Source organism: Colossoma macropomum, unplaced genomic scaffold (assembly GCF_904425465.1).
Source record: "Colossoma macropomum unplaced genomic scaffold, Colossoma_macropomum, whole genome shotgun sequence".
NCBI classification, from domain to species: domain Eukaryota; kingdom Metazoa; phylum Chordata; class Actinopteri; order Characiformes; family Serrasalmidae; genus Colossoma; species Colossoma macropomum.
The window spans coordinates 20,245,480-20,270,607 of NW_023494795.1; the positions used below are offsets into that span (position 1 = coordinate 20,245,480).

Below are 25,128 nucleotides of genomic sequence, written 5' to 3' on the forward strand. Positions count from 1 at the left end.
TTGCTTGCTAGTTGTATTAAGTAATGACTCTTTTAGGTAATGTGTGCTTTCTAAAATACTAGAGTTTATGGCCAGATCCCATATAAAGTCATAGAAGTCTTGGGTAATTTTTGTTGTTTTTCTACATGTTTAGTATACATTATTTTTTTAAGGTAATTACATGATTAATTACATAGTTAGTACATATAATTACTTTTATATTAGACTAACACAGTGTATCAGCAGGTTTGATTGTGCACTTTTGACTCTTTTCTGGCAAAAACATGACAGAAATGTAAGGAATGTTTTTCTCTCCACAGTTTTTCTGGGCGAAGTCAGAAATATTTTTTTAATGTAACTGTAAAATTATATGTTTGTGTGTGTGTGTGGCAGATCAGGTTCAGATGCTCTGTGGACAGCAGAACAGGAGTTGGCTGCTCTGGAGCAGGAGAGTGCTCAGAGACTGAATGAGCTGAAGGAACAGCAGCAGCAGCAGCTCCTCACCCTCAGGCAGGACCAGTACTACAGCGAGCAGTACCTCAAAGGCAAACACATCAAACAGGTACACCCTGCGTCCAGAAACCTCCAAAAAAAAAATCCCATTTCTTTCTTAGCCCAAATGTAGCCCAGTAGCTTCCAAAGTTTCCTTTTAATCCAAAGTTTCCTTTTTATCCCTCTTTAGTTTTGAACTGGAACTATAAGGCTAATGTAGGTATACATATACATCACATGTTAGCATTGTGGAAACTTCCTGCCCAAATCATCACATTTGCCTCAGACTCTGTCAGTTTGTTAAGTAGTCCTGAATAGACTGGACCTTTGTGAAATAGAAAATCTGTAATAGCAGCCATTTTAACACCGGGATTTTATCAGTACTCTGTGTTTTCCACACATTTGAAATATATTTTGTTTCTGAGGTGGGCGGTGGTCAGGGGGCAGAGGAAGACACAGACCCAAAAGCATAAACAAATAACAGCGATTGCTCTGAGCTGTTACAAATAACCACAGGGTTTCATTTACAAGACTACGTTGTTGTGTCAATTTCATACAAATATTAATAACACTAAGTCTTTTTTTCTACACAGACCTAATTTATGTCTTCTGAGCTGTGGTCACCAAACCTCTCTTTGGTCCTGCATCTAATATTCCTTTACCTAACACTAATGCATCTGAGTCAGCTAGTCAAGAGCTGTGCCCAAAACTTCATACTACTATGCTATGCGTTCAGGGCTTCCGGAACCACCAGGAGAGCGAGCATTTGACCTATTACTTTTTGAAGTACTGCGACCACTCACCACTATTGGATTGAGTTCAGGATGATTACTTAAAAAAGAAAATTTCCGCTCTGGGAGACTTTTCTTAAAACATGAGTTTGTAAAAGGAGGAGCTGCATCTTGTTAATCTGGTAAAAATGTTTTTACTCTGATACACAAAGTAAAGTTAATGCACTTGGCACATCGTTTTCCTCTTTACAAGTGCCCATAACATTATGCTGCTGTTGATAACAGAAAACGAGCAATAAAATAATATCAAAAATATTGCCTTGATTTGGGCATCTGCAAAATCAGCAACTTGATAGGTCCATTTCTCATAATTGTACTTCAAGGTGTAATGTTTAAGCTAGTTTAATGACCACAAAGTGCTTCTCTGACATTAGTGTTATAAACCCCATTAGCAAGTCTGTTTTATAGTATAACTTAATAAAATAAATAAAAATAATTAATATATAGTCTATATTTTCTAACTTCACACAGTTGGACTCAAGCTTGTGGTTATTTGGGCCTGCAGCTCTTAGAATGCTAGATTGGTGGCTTCCATTGTCAGTTAGCTGTCCATTATTTGTTACTGTCACTTACCTTGCTGTGTCTACACATCTGCTAACCAACACATAGAATAACACAGAGAAAACCCAAACAGTGTGGAGCAGCGTTTATCTGCCTATAACTCCCAGTTAAATCATCACGTTTGTGTACAACCCTTCCTGAACACACGATGATTGACACAGCTCCCATTGCCTCTCTCTTCTATCTGTGATCAGTACGGTACAAACTCAGCGCTGCCCAGATCTCTCACCATGATTGTGTGTGTCTGTGGCTGTGTGTGTTGATTACCTGTTGTCACAGACAGCAGAACCTATCATGGAAAATTAGTTGAGACTTACTCAAGCAGAAAGCTCAATTACGTTGCTTCTAAAGTGCTGACAGAATTCCAGTCCACTGAGTGTCAGTGAGGCCATAAAGCACTCTCAGAAGAACAGAAGGCCCATCATGATGTAGTTCATAGTATCACATTGCTTCAATGCAAGACATTACAGGCGAATAAGTTAGTTACTTTTTGAAACAGTAGATATCACAGTGAATACGCTGGGTGATTTCTGATATTCTTTATATTCTCTGTAAATGTGAAATAAAGAGAGAGAGAGAAAGATAGAGTAAGAGAGAGAGATTTTTTTTGCACTTTGTGTCAAAACTGGAATTTCATGCTGAGTGGACCAGTAGAAATGATCCATAATGACTTGCAGTAAAACCTTGTTACATTAACTTTCATTGAGAGCTAAGAATGCTTGTTTTTTCTTCCCTAATGTAAGAGTTCTTTGCAGACACAAGGTTTTGTAAGAATATGAAGGGTATGAAAGAATATGAAACACAAGACCTGCACCCTTTATTAGAGAAATATTTTTTTCAATTATACATGAGCAGTTATTCTGACTATAAAATAAGTTATATCGAAAAAGTATATATAGCATTTTGGAACAAAACTCTCTATATGCATATGAGATCAACTTAAACATGGATTTGCATACTTTAAGAAGCCAAAAACTGTAGCCTTTGAATAAGAAGACTTTTACAGAACATATTGTTGAAATTGTTAGATTTCTTTTAAATATATATATTTTTTTCCTTTTAGCCAAGAAAACACTGTCATGTTGTAAAAACTGTTTTTAGGATCTATTTCAACTGCAAAATACAGCATAAATCCTGCTATTAGCAAAATATTGAAAAAGTATTCTGTAATGTCCTAGGAGTGAACATTTTTTGAATGTAGGTTTAGGTTCTCAATGTAGAAAAACAAATGAGAAACTTAATCAGCCACAAATGTGCATTAGCCAATGAGATCTCAAGACACATGCTCAATATTTTTGGAAATGTTGTTGTCATTTACAAAGGAAGTGATTCAAATCATGCAGAAAAATAAAAATATACAGATTTTTTTTACAGCAAAAATATGAATATTATAGTTTGTTTCTACAGGAAACAAGCTTTTCAGTGAACTAAAGTCAACTAAACCTTTGGCAAAGTTGCCAACCTTTTGAAAATGCACTTAGACAGTAGCTCAAAAAACATGCAGAATTATCCCATTTCTGTTGCGTTTTGACACTTTTTTCTGATTACAGTGTAAGAGAAGACGTTATTAAAAATTTGGATGGGGAATTTGTCACTTCTGCCTGCAGTCTCACTTCGAAATGTTGTTGAATAACCAATCAGTTTTTTTTAACCACATGTGTGCATGTGTATCTTTCCTGTCTGAAATGTCCACTGTTCCAGCTTGTTGAGAAGCTGACTGCAGTTGCTGAGGAGTGTCAGAGTAACCAGCTGAAGAAGATGAAGGAACTATGCGAGAAGTAAGTACTGCATTACTAAGAGACTCAGTGTATGCACCGTATGCAAGGTTGAGTAGGATCTATGCTGTGATGTTGGTACATGTGGTATCTTCATAATATGTAACTATTTTTAACTTTGTCCAGCACCTTTAAATTTTTTTATCTGCAGGGAAAAGAAAGACCTGAAGAAGAGGATGGACAAAAAGAGACAAGAGAAGATAAATGATGCAAAGTCAATAGAGAAGAATCTAACAGAAGAGTAAGTCATTTGGGCTATATGCTCACTACATTTGAGTTTGTTCACCATCAGTACAGTGCTCCCTTAAGAAATGCCATGCAGTCCATAAGTATTTAGACTAATTTTATTTGTTTGGAAAAGTTTGTAGTGGACTAAGAACCAAGAAAACAAACCAGTATACAAACAAAGAAGTTGTGCTAGTTGTATGGAGAGTTCCTTGTTGAGCATGACGTCTTGATTGTTATTTACATATATTACATCTATTTATATAGATTAAATTGTATATTTTGTTACTAAAAGTATGAATTAGGGCAGCTTTTTGCTTACTGCATTGAACATCCTGGTGAGTCAAAGATAGTCTGAAGGCCTCACATTAGGCAGCTCTGTACAAAGAGGGTAAAGTGAAGAATGTCAGCTTCAATTCAGGAGCGTTTACATCTGTATGTACATCTGCACTGTATTTACTACATTTTCCTGATGGTATGTATTTTGAGCAGCATTTCCAGCCACTATGTAAGAAATTGATGCAATACTTTCATATTCAACTGATGTTTAGAATGACATTATACATTGGTTTGGTAGTTGCTGCATAGCACATAGCTTAACCCTTTTCATTCCAGTGACAATTCTTCAGTTTCATAACTTGAACATTAGTTTCATAGTAGTTATTGAACAATGACTAGTGGAAATAAAAAAATACCCTAGAGAATAAGGGATTACATTCACAAGCAGTGAATTTAATACACTGTGTATGTTACAGAGAGAAGTTGGAGATCAACAGATCACATGTGAATGAAGTTGTACAATATATTAAAAGGGTAAGTAACAGCGGCCATGTAAGTAAACGTGCACGTCTAAAATCATTGCTGTGTAGTCAGCACTGTCTAAAATCATCACTCTGTCATCAACTCTTATAAGTCATTTTGATACTCTATTAAAATATAATTTGGTAATTACATAATTGATTACTAGGGATGCACTGATATGGGAATTATATCATTTTATATTATATGAGATAATATTGGCAGATACTGATATGCAGATGTGTGGTATTTTTTCATGTATGTATCTTCCAATGATGATACTGATGCCGTAACACATTTATATAATTGGGACTGAATCTACCTGGATTAGCATCACAGAGAAGTGTGAAGACCTTAACCACAAACATGAGCACAAATTTGATAGTGACAAAGTTTCACATCTGGACTTTTGGACTTTTTATTTAGCATCTCTGCTTGTTTCGGTTAGCAGCAAGTGAGAAATAATTACCAACACATTACATCGTGCTCTGTTTTCACCGGCAATAACTGTGACTTTTAGGGGTTAAAGCTGGATTATGCAATGTGTACATGCCACGCACAGACATACAAAACAGATGCTGTGTATCTTATCTCCGTCTTACGTTTCCGTCTATCTCTTTTAAGCTGGAGGATGCTCAAAGCAAAAGGCAAGAGAAGTTGCTGGAGGCCCACAAGCTCATACGGCAGCAAATCCTGGATGAGAAGCCGAAGGTATGAGAGAAATCTGTTCTGCTTCAGATCATTTTACCACCATTGTTTAAGCAAGTCACGCTAAACATGGCATGAAAACACTTTGCATGTTTCCCAAAACACACACCGTGTGTGTCACCTCATTGTCACTGTTATTTTAGGAGGACTGTTTGCGAGAAGGGGAAGGTAAGCATTTTTGCATCCCAGCCCTGAATAAATCTAAGCTCTAATACTGAAAGCAGTCTTATTGTGCTGTGCATTGCTTTCTAAGCTCAGAAAATGAATACATAGATGTGTTCTTTCTGCTGTAAGTAATCATAATGCCACTCCAAATACCTAACATCTACAAAGAGCATCAAGTTAACCCGGCATAATGTAAGCTCAGCACTGTTAGAATGCTATTTTAAAATGCTTGGCGATGGCACCTTAAGAACCCTTAGTAATAACACGCAATGTACTGCAGTCCCAACCACATATACCTAAATATTTATGTGGTAATTCCCACTAATATAACATATTAATACATTTTTTTTTCTGTTCTAGCTAAAACCAAGTCATTACCGGGTGCATGCGCTGTGTAATAATATCCCATGGCATCATACTTAAACACAAAATGTTTCCTGTAAGACACTGCATAACACCATCATTATTGACTAGTCTTTGGCTTACACTGAAATTAATGGTGCTTTTGAATATGATTCAGATGTTTCAAGTGATTGTACAATGTACAGTCACTGTACAATCTTATTACGCATGTGCAAAGACAGACTCATGTAAGCAAGGTGAGTGCAGTCAAATGCTTGCACTGATGACTAAATGTCTTGTTCATTACTTGTTTGGAGGGACTGTGAAAGTTATGCTGGTCCTTATTGCTTTGCTGAAGTTTTTGTAGGTAGTAAATCATGCAGGACACTGTGTAATGTAAAAGTACTGTGCAAAAGTCAGAGACCACCCCTCATTTATTTAATTCCCAGTCAAAACAATATATATATATATATATATATATATATATGAACGTTTAGTGAGTCGTTTTGCCTTTATTACAGCTTCTATTCTTTTCAGGAGACTTGCTTTTGGTCTTTCAAAGAATCTGCAGGGATATTTTTCCGCACCTACAAAGTTCTGTCCTAGAAGTTGATTGTTGATTGTTTTCTGCTTTTTCTCACAATTTAAATAATCCCAACTACAAATTTAGAGTCAGATCACACGTTTAGAATTAGTCCATGAAACCTAAGTGCACATCCCAGATGTCCAGTTTTAGTATTCTAGTGCAAATTTTCTTCCTTTTTGTCTATTTTCTTTTCTCAGTAATGGCTTCTTGACAACTGTACATCCCTTTAGACCCATAGAGTAGAGTTGTCTTCTCACAGTGAAAGGATGGACAGAAACACCTGTGGATTTTGTCAGATCTGAAGCAAGAGTGGAGCTTGATTTTTCTCCTCTCTCTCAAAGGTGAAAGCTTGATTAATGTCTTCTCCTTTAATATCGTCTGATAGATTCAGATACATTTCTTCTAACTGTATTTTGCCAAGGTGTAGCTGCCCACTGATCATAAACTATGCAGAGAAAGCTAGATCTAGTCAGGACATCTTTGCTAGTTATATGTAATAAGTGTCGACCATGTCATGCATGCTTGTTAGGAGCTCCATTTCCTCTATATCTTTAATATTTTTTTAAGGTTTTTTAGGTTTGGAGACTTGTTTTGTCATTTATTTTCTTTTAACTTTCTCTTTTCTTATCCAAGTGGATTATTTTATATCTAGTTTCCCCAGAAGTATCTCCTAGTAATGAATCACTTGCGCTTAATAGCCCTTTTTTATTGGAAGTTAAATAATAGAAAGGTGGTCTCTAATTTTGCCTAGTACTGTTTGTACTTTTGCTTTTTTGAATATAGTTATCAGTCATGTTTTCTAAGACAGCTGCAGTTCATGTCGCAGTTCTGCTTTGCTGTAGCCTGTAGTCTTGGTACATAAGCAGGCATGTTTGATCCACTGCAGAATATCATTCAAAAAAGTGATGCATTGCATTTACTCCATTCCAGTATGTACATCATTACCACTTCACATATGGCCGCTGTTGGAACAAAACATTACATACCTAAAAGAGTAATTTTACTGAAGGATAAACATTCTTAACTTGTAATAGAAATGAATGCAACAGTATTTTTCCCAAGTAATTTTGGACCGTTTCTTTTGGTCCATTAATCTTTGAAATTTTAACACATTGAAAAGGGTGACTGAAGTAAAAATTAAGTCCAAATTTAGTAAAAAAGTAAAAAATTATAAAAATGGGCATACACAGTTTTTGCACAACAGCAACAGTATAAAACGTGACCACAACAGTTTTTCAGTTTGCTTACTTTGAGAGTAAGTGAATGTAATATGTAATAATATAAATGTGATATAAATCTAACAGTATATTTTCATTTTATAATATTTGTGTCTGCTATATCAGCACAATTTGTGTTGATGTAATTTAATCTTGTGGTAAAAGTACACACGTTTGAATCAAGTAAATTCAGTGCATCATTTATTTCAATGTAGGGATGGTAAACAAGGTAGGGAGCAAGACCAGCTGCTACTGAACACAAGAGGGCACTACAGCACAGAGTGCACTTTTTTTATAGTGTTGCAGCACTATACTGTCTTGGCAGGGTCAATCTATGCTGGAGTTTCAGCTGTAATGACCATCGTTTGGCTAGAGGTTTTACTTCTGATCTCATTTCTGCTGCTTTTAACAGCCAGTCTGAATCTCACCTCTTGATATTTTGTTGCAAAGGTACCCATGACCCACTTGCTTTCATTGCGTGTAGTTTTCATTAGATGACACTTGCAGGCCCAGAGGTGGTTTCATGCCTTTATATTAATGCAGCAGTCTAGTGAATATGATATTGTCGTTGTTCTTGTCAGTGATCTCATATTGTGCAGGCCAGCGGTCCAGCTGCACACTTGATCCACCTGACCTCATTCACTCCAGGAACAGTGCCGGTATCATGGATAAAATCATGAGAACCTGTACTTGTACCCCTCATTCTCATAGACACGTAGTCGGATATCTTTAGCAAATACCTCAGAGTGAAAAATATCTTCCCCGATCCAAAGCAGGTCAGACAGATTCAGCTGTTTATTTGTGCTTGAACCCCACATCAGCAGGAAGAAAAAAAGGATTGAGTGGAAGTAACCAGGGCAAAGCTAATATCCGAGAGAGAGAGAGCTAGAGAGAGAGAGTGAGAGAGAGAGAGAAGTAGTCCTGACCTATTTTCACGCCTCGGAGCAGCCACTAATGGACAGCTATAACCATCCCTGGGTCTTTGGAGACCTGCTGGAGAACGGTCTCTGGACTCTGCTCGCTTAGAGCTCACCAAAAAAGCAGATGAGGAAGAGAGGAAGGAAGGGAAGAGACAGAGAGAGATTGTACCCTCCAAACGAATATCCATTGTAGTCCTTTCTACAAGCACTTGCCTTTAAGACCTCTTTGAAAGCATTTCCAACAGCATTTCTCTTTTAATATTCACGAAAAATAGAACCGTCTCCTCCCTTTTAATCCTTAAACCTGAAGGGCTCATGTATGAGTTCATACTTTAGTTCCTCCACTCTTATATCTACATGTCATAGCTATCGTAGCAAAATCTTATGTCTTTACATGCTATAGGAGTAAAAAATGTTCTTAACTTCAGAGCATATTAATGTAACAAGATGTACCATTCATAGAAGGCAGAAGGCGGCTGCTGAAAAGAAAACCTGGAATTCAAGGGGTTAATTTCAGAGTGCAGGCATTGTACTGTGACAGCGAGTGAGGAGTGGTAGGAATGGGAGATGATTGTTGTCACACCTCAGTGTGTGTGCGCGCAGGTGTCAGTGTCCTGCTAATGTTCCAATCAAAACGGCCCCCAGGACTTCCACCTGCACAGCACGGGGCGTAATCTAATGAGCCTCAACTTTCAGAAGCACTTTAGAAAAAAAGAGAATGTGACAAACACACATCGCAGTGAGCTGAACATTTTGATCCTCATTAAAATGAGGCTTTGGTGCACCTCATGTTGCTACCAAATGAATCTGTTCTCTGGGTTTAGTTACATCAGCTGATATCATTTCTCCTTTTATCAGCTGAATTTGCTGAAAAGTGATTTAATATGCCCTGGCTTTGCTAATGAACATCACAGGGGTAATTTACTAACAAAATGCTGTGGATCTGATGTGGAATGTGATTTTTGTGTGTGATTTAGTTCTTTTATATGTGTGTATATATGTATATATATATATATATATATATATATGTATATATATATATATATATATATATGTATATATAATGAAATTGTTTGTGCAATTCTGTCTTCTGTAACATTTTCCATTTTAACATTTTCCAAAACAAAGAAAGTAAATCTTCTAGGTCGGTTGCTGGTTGGATTTCTTTGATGGCAGGGAAAGGCTTTCTTTTCTGTCATGTTGCAGAGCTCCCGGGTGTGTTATTTTGCCTGTCTCAGAGTGTGTCAGAAGCGTTTTTTTTTTTTCTTTGACAGCGGTGTGAATTCTGCCCCATTACGCAAGCCCACAGCTGAAGGCAGACAGCAGCTCGGCCAGAGTGGCAGAAAATGGTTGTATGGCTTCACAAACAGGAGATGTATGCGTCTCCATGGCAACGCTCATCCTGGCCCCTAACCCCACCCTCTCAACAGCCCGACTACTGAGAGACAATATATACCAAGACAGAGATACAACCCAGGACAGAGATCTGTACCATCACAGAGACACAGCCCAGCACAGAGATATAGACCAACACAGACATACAGCCCAGCACAAATATAGGCCAATACATGCATATAGCCCAGCACAGAAATATAGACCAACACATGCATACATCCCAACACAGATATAGGCCAATACATGCATACAGCCCAGCACAGAAATATAGACCAACACATGCATACAGCCGAGCACAGAGATGTAGACCAACACAAGCATACGTCCCAGCACAGAAATATAGACCAACACATGCATACACCCCAACACAGATACAGGCCAATACATGCATACAGCCCAGCACAGAAATATAGACCAACACATGTATACAGCCCAGCACAGATATAGGCCAATACATGTATACAGCCCAGCACAGAGATGTAGACCAACACAAGCATAAAGCCCAGCACAGAAATATAGACCAACACAAACATACAGCCATCACAGAGTGTAGTGCATGCACACAGCTCAGCACAGAGATTTAGACAATGCACACATACAGGTCAGCACAGAGTTGTAGACCAACACATGCATACAGCCCAGCACAGAGGTACAGTGAGTTGCTAGTTTAATAAATACAGTTACCATATAGGTGCACTCTGTAGATATACAGTTACTAACTGTAGAGTGTCTGGCGCAGCAGTGTTGCCTGGGTTTTTTTACACATCAGTGTCACTGCTGGGCTGAGAATAGGCCAGCAACTAAAAATATGCAGCCAATGGAGGTCATGTGGTAAGAAACTGACCACTGATGAAGGGCAACAGGGTGGAATGCTGGAACACTGACTGTGCATGTAAAAAGATGAGCTATAGGGCCAGATTCACTAAATCTTTGCAGCAGTGCTGATACATTTTGCACTTAAAAAAGCACTTATAGCTGATTTATCAACGTCTCTGCAGAAGCCTTTTTGCATATGCACGCAAGGTCATCGCTGAGATGCAGATTTTAGCACTACATGAATAAGCATTTTAGACTATGCAAATTAACAACGCTGAGAAATTTAGTAACATTAACTGATCAGAAAAAAAAGTGTTTTTAATGCCAAGGAGAAGGAGGTGGATTTTTTATCTAAATTCTCATGAATATTTCCACTTTTTCCCCCCAGCCAATAATGTTTTCTCATTGCCAGCATTTTTTTAAAGTAAAGGAGTACAAATGATCACAGGCTGGGACAGACATCAGTAATGCGGTCGCTGCACTGGCCTGTAGTGGTGAAGAGGGAGCTGAGCCATAAGGCAGAGCTCTGTTTACCGGTCGGTCTTCATCCCAACCCTCACCTATAGTCATGAGCTTTGGGTAATGACAGAAAGAATGAGGTAGCTAATACAAGCAGCAGAAATGAGCTTACCTCGCAGGGTGGCGGGCTACACTCTACTTGATAGGGTGAGAAGCTCGGTCATCTAGGGGGAGCTCAAAGTAGAGCCGCTATTCCTCCACATAGAGAAGAGCCAGTTGATGTGGTTGGCCGCTTTGTGGTCGAGGTTTAGTTGGCCTGGGAGCGGATTGGGGTCCACCGGAATGAGCTGGACATCTGAGATTCTCTACTCTCCTGACTGCTACCGCGCCCCTATCTGAATTAAGTGTTTTAAGATGATGATGATGATGATGAGTGCATATCATCATTAGAGTGAGGCATTATAGGTACTACATATGTAATCTTGAGGTTATATTTATAAATGATAATATTTTCAGACTAAAGACATAAAAAGAAATCCAAAGATACTGTAGACATACAATATTTTAACTTTTCCCCATTTCCTCTAGATCTGTTTTAAAGTTTTCCCTATCATCTTTGAAATGAAACACATTGTTTTGTTTGTGCAAGATGCGAGACGAACCTTTTTCACCACTCACCCAGATTTTTTTTTTCTTTTTTTGTTCATCCATGGATGTTCTGTTTTTTGTTTTTTTTTATTTTCTTCACTGTGATTTCTGTGCATCTGTTACCTACCTTACCTTTCCTCCCCTGCCAGAACTTTCAGCTCTTCTAGAAACAATTTCTTCTTTCTCTTTCTGTTTTCCTCTGGCATCCGGTAGTTGAAATTCAGTCTGAGTAGATCTGGTATTGTGCCTTTGTAATTCAATTGAGGAAGCATTCATATGACGTAATTTAAGCAGTAGACCATAGTTAATCAGGGGCAAACTCAAGCCATCTCTGCTTGTAAGATTTCAGCACATGCTGCAGGTTTTATGTGTTCCTTAGTATATCTAGCCAGTACTCTCCAACTATACACCTACAAAGTGTGCTTAAAATGATCCACACCTGAATAACATCTGCTTAGAGGTCATCCTTTCCACTGATGGACAGGGTAGATAAACTATGCAGCAACAAATACACTACAGTCAGTCATTGTAAACCAAAGTATACCTATATGGTGTCTGTGATGTCAAATGAATGAAGGTGCGAGGTCCAAAATGCAGCACTGACCCCATATAGCATTGCAGAGCAACTCGCAGATGTAGCTTATCTAAACAGTCCACAACCTGCTAGATATACAGAACAACAAATAAAACCCAGTATACCGTCATAGCCCAGCACACTGATATGGAGCAATACACAGATAGAGCCTAGTCTGAATGAGACAGAAAGAGATATATACCCAACAGAGAGAGGAAGAGGGAATAAAGAGGGAAGATGAAGAATAGGCAGAGGAAAGCTCCGAGACAGTAATGAGAGGTATTATTAAACAGTAGAGGCCCAAAAAGGAGGGGGGAGAATAGAATATGGCTTTTCACTGCTAGACGGCAGAAAAGAGAGACAGATGGAGTGGTGTGTTTGTACGCAGACATGGAAGCAGAACAGCTTGTGACTCGACCAGGCCTGCTGCATTTTGGTCCTGCTCCCAGAAACAGAGCGAGAGACTGGCAGACGCTTCACAAGGTTTACATAGATCCCTCGGCCTGTCGCTAAAACCCCCAGCTCTGGACCGGCCATGCTTTTGGCCTATGTGATGTGAGCCGCCCGGCCGGTCAGCATTAATAATGCAAGCGGGCCGCCTGCCTTTTCACGCCAGGGGAAACCATTGTCACTCGATAGAAACCAGAGGAGCCCAAACAAACCCCCTGTGGCAGAGATGTTCGGCGGGTTCGCAGTGGGTAGAGTGAGCAGCTATGGAAATACTTTGCTGGAAGTGCTTTGGTGAAGACAGCACCAGATCACTTCCTTTTTGAGAGAGACATTTCTGTCGTGGCTCAAGTGGTGGTATTTGTTTGAAAAGCAAAGGGGAAAATGACAGAGGCCTCCAGAGGGAGATGATGTGTTCATCTGCAGCTCTTTCCTACTTACAGCTCGGCACAGTCTTGAGCCGTTCCATTTCTGTGCCCCAAGTCTTATGTTTGGACATCCTCAGACAGTGCCAGGCCAATATTGCAGGATTTATATGAGTGTTTTCCACCTGCTTTGCAGGATTGGTGAGAGACAAGGAGAGTGCGAGAAAGCAAAAAAAAAAGGCAGATGATGTTTGATGGACATAATTAATGGACTTTTAGGCATACATATCATTGCTTCTTGCAGTAGCCATCAAAGTGGTGGGACTTGGAATTATGTTTCCAGGGCTTACCGTAACCCTTAAAAGTCAGGTTATTACATTTGTTCTGCTATGCTATTCAAAAGTAATTACTTATTACATCCTACATTTCATGAGCTGTACAGTGATTCACAGTATCGACAAGTTTGCGTCTGCACTTCCATTTTTGTCCATTTGTTTCAATGTCAAGAAATGACAAAAACAAGAAACAATGTAAAGTATGTCTCTCAACAGTAACTTTTCATTATAATCAAATCATCATAAAACATCTCTTACAAACACAAATGTCATATCTGTCAGTATTAATTGCCTTGTAAAATCTGTACTTCCTACAGAGTTAATTCAATGAGTTATGAATGAGAAATAATTAATGTAGCATTACACCTTGCTTTTGTTATTGATGGCAAAACTGTGACTCCTAAGGGTTAATATGTGCATCCTTCAACAACTATTCAAGAAGTGGCTCGTAAGAGTTCACATTTGATGGCAAAAATATTTGGGAGTCATGTCAGGCTCCTGTTATAGTGCAAGTAGAAGCACTTCTGCTAGAGCATCGGGGCGACCGAAAGCAGCGAATTCATTTGCAGTTCAGAGCAGACCAGAAGAGCCTCACTTCGCTTGATGGTGGCTTAGAATTAGGACAGATGTTGAAGAAGGTCATTTTCCTCCCAAAGTATTTTAAGAGAGTTGAGGATTAGATCTCAGTCTGGTTTGTTGACAGATGACAAGTCTTTTGAGGGAAGACATATTTAACATCCCCTGCTCGAGAGGGACTGGAAACTAGACTGTGTCACGCTTTCATCTCTCAAGGTCATTTGAGGTGAGCCAGTTAATTTGGTTCACCTTGGCCACCATGCAACATACCACCGAGTCTGCCTCAGTGATGAGCTTTTTTATTGAACATGTCCTGTAATTTATCTGCTGCTGTTGTAGTAATGTAGTAATAGTATAGTACTCTGGTGTGCAGGGGTTATCTTTTCCTGTATGTAAGCATTTTCCTTAGTTTATGAATATGATAATGCTTTGCAAATATGTCACATCAGCCTGTCAGAAGGTGTTTTTATTCAGCTCGTTCCTGGAGGCAAAGCCTGGGCTCAGCTTGGGATGATCTGTAAATATGGAGCAGGTGGCCTGTCTGTTTCAAGTTTATATAATGACTGCATGGATACGTGGATTAGCTAGCGACTTGCTGCATGTTAAAATTGAATAATTGAGCTTTTTCTTTAGAGGCTATGGTCTCTAGTCAGTTATAGTCTAGATCTTCCACGATAACTGTGGTATTTTGGTTAGGCGTACTGTGTTTTTTCTCTAAGACACAGAGTCAATACAGGTGTGCCTCTAGAGTTCAATATATTCATTGTGAGACCCATTAAAGCCCTATGCTTATTACATCCTATGGCTTATTATTCAGGACTACAAAGTGGCTTATTCTTAAATTATAGAAATGTGCAATAGGACTTCGGACCTGCTGTGGTGTTCTGGCCATTTAAGGGTTTAAATCTCTCAGCATTATTGGAACCCCAGTGATTTTGAAGCTCTCTGCTATGTTATTGTCGTCAGCTCAGCCCACACATATGGGTGGTAATGTGTTAAAGGGGCCATATTGTGTAAAACTGAATTTTCTATAGCCTTCCAAAGGATCCAGACATCCATAAATGGCTGAACGTAACATCGCGTTCTATAGATTTCAACCTGCGCTGAAAGGTCTTAGAAGAAGTTGGAAAATGGTTATGTAGTTATAACTGTTGGTAGACTATTCAACCATACCAGCATTGAATAACTTTTTTAAAAAATAGGATAGCATGAACTTTTTTCTGTCCAGTGACTATATTGCACTTAAAGACTCATAAGAGTGCAGAGATTACAGTCGCTATTCTATGAAAGGCAAGATTCTGCTGTGGTAATTTTAGCCAGATTGTATATAACGTCATCAGTCCTCTCTGTTTTAGTGTGCAGAGAGCAGAGCGCCTGATCCTGAGCCTGAAACACAACTCCTCTAAAATGCTTGTCGCACCTCAAAACACAGCATCTGTGTGTTGTCCCTCGCTGCAAGTGCAACAGACCACTTTTCACTGACACCCTGTGTAACGAAAATAGACAGTGCTGTCAAAAGTTGGCATGCAATTCAAGCAGGGTCAGGTTCTCACATGTAGAACTGTAAATGATGTTGACGCTAAAAAAAAAAAGTTTATTGCATGTTACTATAGTTACGTTTTTTTCCCAGCTGGGTATTTTAGTCAGCAATACGTACGGCTACCAGATGGCCATTAACAACTCAGTGCAGTAACGTCTGTTTGCAGTTGCTTCTCAATCAGTGCAGTGTCTTACTTTCGTATATCATTTTACATTGTTACTATGAAAAATTAATGCTTTTATATGACATCAGCATGACTGAGAGGTCTGTAGCGTAGGCTGAATTTAGAAAAGATATTTCTCTGTTCTCAATCTTACCCCCCCTGCTGTTGTCATTCTTCGAACAGACACTGTTAGCTGTAGCACCAGCTCATCTGTCAATTTAACCCATGGTAGCAACAAGCTTTCCCTTGGCCTTTGAAAGACTGAGGCAGTTTATTTTGAAATAAACAAAATCATGTTTATAAGTGCATTTCTCCATCTGGCTGAAATAAAACATTTGGCTGTGTCAGCTTTTTATGCTCACTTAATTATTGCCAGGATTTCGCAATATTTATTACCAGTTTTCAACAGTAAAATACTGTCATTTTATCATTTTATCATGAAATCAAATTATCTTAAGATATTTTCTGTAATAACACAGAAAATAACTGTGCAGTTGACCTTGCAGAAAGGGATATGACAGCAACAGTGAGTTAAAAAGGTGTATTCTGTGCATATACAGCGCAAAACATGGTGAATAAATTTGCTTATTGATATTGTTTTTTTTTATATAGAAATTTATACTACTTTACTACTACTACTACTACTAATGCTACCTACTTTTTTTACCTACTTGCATTACCTTTACAGTTATGTAAAAATACAGGAGATTCATTAAATCTATTTTAATTACAGCTTTTTACAGTATGTATACAGCAGAATACAGCTCCATCACAGTTGTGCTCCAGGTGACTGTATAAAGTAGCTATTTTACTGTGATTTACGGTTAATGTTACATGAGAAAACTTTTGTTTTTGTTTGTTTTGTGTTTGTTTTGTTTTTTTTTGCTATTGTAATGCCAAGTTATTTGCGACATAAAACCACACAAATGCAAAAAAGAATGTGAAAAAAGTGGACAAAAATAATATACACGTAAAACGTGGAATGTGGACCTTTTTTAAACTACAGTGAATAGAAGAAACCTTGTAAACTGTGAAATGTTATTTGAATGTAAAAGGTTGGCAAAAGCTCAAAGGGAGTTAAAGAGCTGAATGTGTTAGAAAGAGAGAGTGACAAGGGCCCGAGAGGGAGTGATGGAGAGAGACAAGGTGCTAGCCATGGCCGCGTTTCGAACACAGAACATAACCTGCTCTCACCCACGCGAGCCACGCAGCTTTCGCCTTCCCCTCGACTTTTAATTACCTCTGCTGTCACACCAGCCCCCCGAGTGATAAAGAGGTGGCATACACACACACACACACACACACACACACCCTGCTGTAGACAGCGAGGCCTGCGGGTGGCACGGCTTACCGTCAAACGCAGTTGGGCGTTCCGGCGAACAGTTGCTTCGGGCTGCTTCACCCGCCGTACACACACACACCTCTCACACACACACCTCTCACACACTCACGTGCTGAGGAGTGGGCATTCGAGACAAGATGGCATTTTTAATCTGATGGCCTTTGTGCCCAGGCCGGCAGGGGGACAGCAGATGTCCTTCCCCTAAGTAGGTCGCGCTTTGTGCTGGGCGGCCGCGTCTTTAGCCATCTGGCTGCTCCGTGTCACTGTCAGCTGCGTGAAAATATGAATTGCTGCAAGGTGACCTCTGCGATAGAGGCACCTGTGGGCAGGAGAGACCACACACTGCTTCAAACCTCTACCACATAGCCTGTGGAACCTCTATGGAGGCCTTGCAGTGTAGTGTTGTAGATGATACAGGCAGGTCTTACTTTAACCCCTTAATGTCAAATTATAATGCATGTGATATTACAGAGTCAACCATGCTGACTGGGAGGGCCTCTGAGCTACCTCAGGGGTACAGTGTTTGATTAGTGGGGGTGTTGGAAGGGGAAGATAAAACATGGTATTATTGGTTAATATCAGGGCTGCGTGATGGAATTATATTAGTATCAGCAGTTTTATTTTTTAGAAAGTAATTGATGTTGGGTCGATACTTACTTTTGGCCAGTAATGCAAACCAATAATTGATGAAGAGTTTATTGTATTCTGCAACAGCAGTTTAAAGTGATGCTGGGCTACTATGCAAAGAAATTCTGCCTTGGATTCCTTTAAATGCATGTTTAACCTACTACACATAGGTGTTACATTTCTTTGTAATGTTTATCTACGGTACAGTCCCAGTTTCTACATTTTTCAAATGGTTCTGTCCACATCAGCAATAATATTAACAGATACAATGGCTCCAAACAGTATTTTTGCATTTGTAACACATTTAAAAATGCTTTAGGGGACAAAATGTCAAACCAAGTGGTCTTTAGAACAGACCATTCCAAGACCTTTCAAAATGTGGCTTGTGTGTTTCAGATTATTATCATTTAAGACATTTCTGCACAGGTGTCTGGAGGATTGCATCCAAAATGCCTTTGTACACATCATGATCCCATCAGTGAACACAAGCTCACTGACACCATTGTAAGAAAAACAGCCCCACTCATTGTTTACAGTACTCTGCTGTCTGGTTGAAGTTTTTCTCCAGGTCTTCTTCACACAAAAAGCCAACCAAAAGGTTTAACTTAGAAATAAAAATCATTTTGTTGATGCCTTTTATTGAACCTTAAGAAGTTCACTAAAGTTTACCAATTGTTAATGTCCAAATACTTTTGGGGCCACTATGTACATTATAAATGATAGAGCTGTGTATCAGCCCAAAATGTCCATATCAGTGCTTCCCTAGTTAATCTGGTAATCATTTAATACTCATTTATCTGCTGAGCCTTGCTGATGTAGCACAAATCAGAACTTTTTTCAGAGGTGGGTAAAAGTTACATTATATTTTCATGGAAGAAAAAAACAAGCATTTTGTCTTTTAATATGAAACGATTTGATTTGATCTTGCTTAATATGACCAGGCACATGACGTAACAAGATTGTGCTAAGTGTGGGTGGGGGGTATACGCTTTATCAAAGTTGCTAACTTTTGAAAAATATGTTTAGACTTGAGTGGATGAATTCAGAAAATGTAAATATATAAACATCTTTTTGATGTGTTTGGACATATTTATGATTGTCATTTAAAAGAAGGCATGTTTTAGATGCAGTTCATCCAGAAATCTGAGAATGACTGGTGGGACCAAACTTGTCATTTCAGCCTGTGGCATCTGGTCTTAAACACTAAGCCTTCAATATCTCACTCTCATAACTACTAATCTCTAATATAAATGCTTATGATTAACAATTTAATTGTCTTTTTTTGTTGTTCACTGTATGCAACTTTTAAAAGTACAAAGCTAAACTGATTAAATTGCTGGCTATCTTGCTTCATAGCTCTTGATACTCAGTAGCTTCCAACTGATAACAGAATGTGCACTAATCAAACATCACTCACCGCTGCCCTCTGAAGTTGTTATTAACAAACATCAGATAAACCAACATTATGTCCCACTGCCCTCTAAAGGTGTTATTAACCTGTTTTTCACAAGAGCCATAAAACTCAATGGATGCCTGTTTTGGAGGTCCCTCAGTTTTTTAACTATGCATTTATATTCTTTGGTAACATTACTGGAATATAATTTGATGGAAATGTGTGTGATTTACAAATCCAGAGGGGAACTGGGTTTTTGGGTTTGTGTTTAAGCTTTCTTTTTTTATTGTGGCACTTGAGCACAATTTTTTGATATGAAGAAAGCTGCAATTGTGCTGTCTATTTACAGCTTTCTTTGTGGAGAGGTATGAATTTGAGGTGTGACTTCATAGAAGGGGGTTCTTATCCCTCTTCTTTCATCCTCATTGCTCACTAGCAGCTCAACACAGTCACACAGAGAGCCAACAGTGTTTTAGTTCATCTGATAACCGAGTTTTGGGTTTAAGTTTTAGAGAATTTATTTAACTGTATGACTTAAAATGTTCTAATCAATTTCCATTGTGCTGGTGGAATGGAACCTAGAGGGCCTGCAGAAAGAGATGACCAAACATCATATGAACAAATCTTACGCACTGCTTCCCTCTGAAGGTGTGATCAACAAACATCAAATAAATAAACATTACTCACCACTGCCCTCTAAAGGTGCAATTAACAAATTACATTTATGACATTTGGCAGATGCTCTTATCCAGAATGACTTACAATTTGATCACTTTACTTTAGGTGAACATAATGTTAGGAGTTTTTCCCAAGGGCCATTATTGGTATAGTGTAGGGGAGCTTGCTCTGGTGGGGAATCAAACACCAATCTACAGTCTACTATGCCAACCACAACAAATAAACAAACATTACAAACCACTGCCTTTGAAAAATGTTACTAACAAACATCAAATAAACAAACATAATGTACCAATACCATCTAAAGGTATTAACATACATCAACTAAACAAACATAACTCACCGCTGCCTGCTACGTGGTTATCAAACAACTTAATAATTTCTGAAAAGTACATGTTATGATTACTAAAAGAACAAGAAGCCTGGGGTTTATCAGGTTAAAAAAGATTTAAAGATTTAAACAGAGTTAAGCACAGCCTATCTCCGCTGTGCTTTGAATATGAACTGAAACAAACCTAAATGTTTTCTGACTTTAAAGCAGTGAAACCCAAAACCCAGCCGCTGAAGATCTGAGACGTTTTTAAAAGCTTGGGCAGAAACGAACAGTGAATGTGTTTCTCAACGGTTGCCTCTGACACAATTCGTCTTTGGTGCTTTTCTTTAATTACAATGCTCCCAGAAGACTGAGCAGGGTAGTTAACTAGTCAAATAAGCATTAAAGCAATTATTGGGTCAGAATGAATACAATTCCGTCATCTTTAATCATTAGGGGAGTCTATGCCTGGGAGAAAAACATTCTACAGCGCTGAATTAGGAGAGCCAAGAGAGGCAGCAGAGATGAATTGAGACAACTATCATTTCTGTGGAAATTGATTTCTATTGCCCTCTCAGTCTTTTAGCACATCTATGCTGGGCTCAGAGCTCAGGCTCTTCTCTGGTGGCTTAACCCTGGACCGCTGAATCACCCAGACGCCACTGTAAGACACTATTTATCAGCCTGAAACTGTTTCCTTTATGCTGTGGTTAACACTCTTGAGAGGGCTGAGTTAAACACATATGTATAACCTCTTTTGCGTCATGACAGACTATGCTGGGAGAGTTGGATCATAGCCAAAGAGTTGCTGATAGCTAACTACAAGGTCAAATCTTGTTCTGGTTGTTTCTGCAGCTGCAAAGCGAGCTGGACCAGGAATACCAGGACAAGTTCCGACGGCTCCCAGTGGAGATCCAGGAGTTTGTACAGGAAACCGCTAAGGGCAAGCCGAGCAATGAGTGTGAACAGAGCTGCATAAATAGCTTGGCCGCAGAGAAGCTGAACCACAGATCAGCCCAATCAGAGGAGGACCTGGAGGAGGCCTCTTCAGAGAAGGTGTTTGACACGCCGCTCTGAGTTAGACTCCAGCCTTCACATTTTAACTGTAGTTATGCTAACGTATGTACATATGTTTTATAATATCCTTGTTCCTGGTGTTGTCTCTAATTTAACGTGCACCTTTTGTTACATTGTCTGTAGGATTTGTTGCCGATGCATTGTGAAGAGATTACGTACTTGAACAGTGGTGAGAATAATGATGGTTTCTCTATGACATTGTTATAACAGCTCTATAAAGCTTTTATAGAGCTCACTTTAAACAAGTTTGAATATGCTGCTTCTGTTTAGATGACCACTAGAGATGATTGTTTATATTATCATTGTTTAACAGCAGATTTAGCCTGGGCAAGAGAAGCTATAAAAGTCATTTGAAAGTAGGCCTATATAAATAGCTGTATATTTAAGCAGTAGGGACTTTCCATGAACTGGCATTGAAGTCTTTGTCCTGTTCACACATGGCTTACATCACTTTCAGATATAGGAGTGTCCTTTTTAGATTAGATTTGTGTTTTGTTTTAAAATGTGTGTAATGTTTTATAGATTCTTTGTTGGTTTTCATTTTTTATATTTGGCTAAATGGAACTAAATGTACACTTAGCAGTAATGTAACCCAAGAAAAGGGGAGTCATGCAACTGCATGTTTTTGTACACTTGTAAATGTTACTTACATAGCACAGAGGGAGAAAAATGACCATATGCATTCTCATAAATGTAAATATTATGTTATTATGTCAAAGAAAGAACAGAAAGACCTTTATTATTTGAATATCATGATAGTAGAATGGTTCTTAGCAATGGCACAGTTTAGTTTTAGCAGAACATTAATTCCAAGGTTACAAATCTAGCCTTGCCAATGTTTCGATGTTGGCCTGGAACAGTCTGGATTGGCAGTTTTTATGAGAGTAGAGGAGCACTGTGCTAGAGAGCAGAGCTTGCAGCCACTTTCAGACTCACAAACACTTTCACTGGCTGACCTGTGACCAAATAATAATAATAAATGTAATAATCAAGAAAAATATTTATCAAATAATAAATGAAGAGTTTCATCCCAAAATGCTGTATATCCATGTGTAACAATGGATATAACAAGTTTTGAAAAGAGTAACAACTGACAAATAATGGAAAACACATTTTTGTTTCACTAATAAAGGTGGTATTAATCATAATAAAGCATTGATATTTCTAGTATTTGTAAAGCCCATCCTAAACAATGTATATAATGAAAAAAGTGAAAAAAGAAAGTTCTTGAATGTGGTCTGTAATGCATTTTGGAACAAAACTCTTCAGTTATTTATAAAGAATACAAAGGTTCAGATATTATCTGTAACCAAAGACAGATTGCTAGAAGATATTTTCGGTTCAGAAATAAAATAACTGCCCCTTTGTGATAAGGTAGTGTGCCAAGCAAAAAAAACAAACAAAAAAAAAACAAAAAAACAAAAGATAAACACCTGTAGAGTGCATGTGTGTGTCTGTGTGCGTCTGCAAAGATTTATCAATCTTTTGTCAAGCCTCATAGTTGCAGAATTGCAGTTCTTCTACAGTGGAGTGTCTTACAAAGCACTGTTGTCAAAACCACTTACCTTTTTAAGCTGTAATATAATCACTGTTTTAATGTCATAGAAATGAAGGCTGTGTATATCCTACAAAAGACAAATTATGCCAATATCTGATTTACTGTTCTCTCTTGTCACGAGAAGGAGCTGAGTTTACCGGTGAGAACCCCTCACAAAGACACCATGTTCACCATGTTACAAAAATGCAACAGTGGCTTTCACAGGTGGTAATACTTTTCATATTAGCAGTGGATCAGTGGCAGTTATCGCAGTGATGGTTTTTATTATGAATGGCAGTTACATATCAATAAAAGCTTATACAAAATCTTTTTGCTCAGGACATGCAATCTGTGATGGATTTGGTATACGACTCTACCCTAAGTAACCTACCACATAGCACAGAGTGGGAGTCATAGCACAGAGTGGGAGTAAATGAATATTCTAATGTTTTTCCCAAAACTTGTTTTCTTCAGTTTTCTAAATTTGCCTTTTTGCAGAAAGATACAAATTGACCTCCCATAGTCTTCTGCAGGGCATATCGCTTTTAGAAAGCAAAAATAGTAGATTAATTAGAAACTTTAGAATACTCTCAACATACTATTAATGCAACAACACATTATTCTCCAGCAGTTATGCTATTTCTTCCATCGTATGATTCTGATCCATCTTATAAGAATAGGAAGAACAGGATGCATATAAGCAAACGTGCCTGTGACTATTTTGTTGCTGCGCTTGCTTGAATGTCATGGATAGTGATGCATTTCTGTACGTTTTATATGTAGCTTTCTGCGCAGGTGAGAAACGCAGGTAACTGAAACCTATAGTTTATAGCCAGAATGCTGTCAAACTACTAGATAAAAACTATTTCATGCTCAATTCCTTTGTGTGAAAAAGACAAAATATTCAGTTATAATGCATTAACTTTTAAATCTGAAATTGGATGCGGTTCTATGAGCTGTGAAAACTTTTGAGAGGTCAGTTTTGTTTGTATTTCAAAAAACTTTGCTTTAAAGTTCTCTGTAATGGATGATGAAGTCTTTTGGATGTTTTTGAACACTCAGACTGGATATTTTAAAAAAAAGGTTTTCACTGTAGATTCCAGAAGTACATGATATTTTAAGTCACTTTATTGATTTAAAATACTAACAAAAGAACTCAAATCCATTCTTTACCACTAAGAACCAATGTTGCATTTTTTAAGGTTTCTACAAACCTCAACATTCAACATTCATAAAAAACTCAGACCAGTACTGTTGCTGGACAGTCAACCATTCAAATATTATAGCAGACAGCTGTTTGCCATGACATTGGCCCAATGGAAGTCCAGATCATTTGCTCAGACTGCTATCCAACAGTTACAGGCTTTTGTGCCATGAATTCAGTTTGTAAAGTTTAATAAACTTGAAATAGGATGTAACTTACATACAAACTGATTTGTAGTTTTTCAGAGATTATTGCCATTCTGTGAGTCCTGTGCCTTTCAATATGTTTGCCTTGTGGTATGTGAGTGAAATGCATCACTGTGTAAAACTGTCATTGTAATATAAGGAGTATGTTTAGTTGTATGTCTGTATGTATTTTCTTGAATAGATGGTGTGCACTTTTAGTAAAATAACACTACTGAGTAAAGTTTGTGAGTAGCAGTATTTCAGAAAAATGTTTTCTATATTCTGTAGTGGACAATTTTCCCTGTGCTTCTTGTTTCAGTGTAAGGGTACTGGATATATGCATTCTTAAGAGAAAGTCAAAGAATATGTGAGCAGAAAAAAATACTATATTGAAAAATGGACCAAGAGGAAAGGGAAAAATGCTTGTGAATAAAATAAATGTTGATTCCACACTTAGGTTGTGTGATTTTTGGCACTGTACTTAAAAATGGGATATAATATTGACAGTAAGTACAGCTAAAGACAGATGATTTCACGTTTGGTGCTTTTTTCTATTTTTCAATCACTAATTAGGTCCTTTTTCACTTTACCACACAGTTTAATATTGAAGACAACTAGAGTATCTCCGAAGGACCTTGTTTGCTCAGATCGTTTTGAAAGTTTTGCTTGGCTGGACAGTCCTGTGGGCTGTAAATCTGAAGATGAGATGGGCCAGAGCTAATGCCTTTGTTTGGGAATCAGATATATATACCAAGTTTTAATAAGAAAGTGCTGGAGCCCTACCAACTGACCTTGATAGGTTAGTGAAGCTAGAGGAGGACTTCCCATTAGCAGTAAATAACACAGCCATATTTCACTTTGCTCTGTCAGCTTTAAAGTGAGAAAAGCTTATCTG

At 38.2% G+C, this 25,128-nt stretch overlaps 1 protein-coding gene across 3 annotated transcripts in view; it reads left to right on the top strand.

Annotated features, from left to right (window-relative positions):
- Positions 1-24,748, top strand: part of LOC118815567 (1-phosphatidylinositol 4,5-bisphosphate phosphodiesterase beta-1) — a 151,187-nt gene extending 126,439 nt beyond the window's left edge. For 2 of the 3 annotated variants that reach the window (XM_036581774.1, XM_036581776.1), the window contains 7 exons: positions 373-541; positions 3,525-3,601; positions 3,750-3,839; positions 4,579-4,636; positions 5,246-5,332; positions 21,086-21,286; positions 21,431-24,748. In XM_036581774.1, coding sequence (XP_036437667.1) covers positions 373-541; positions 3,525-3,601; positions 3,750-3,839; positions 4,579-4,636; positions 5,246-5,332; positions 21,086-21,286; positions 21,431-21,514 — 766 coding nt within the window. In that variant the 3' untranslated portion in view covers positions 21,515-24,748. Of the gene's footprint in view, positions 1-372; positions 542-3,524; positions 3,602-3,749; positions 3,840-4,578; positions 4,637-5,245; positions 5,333-5,472; positions 5,498-21,085; positions 21,301-21,430 lie in introns of those variants that run through there. The other variant, XM_036581775.1, reaches the window with a different exon arrangement.
- Positions 24,749-25,128: the final 380 nt, after the last annotated feature.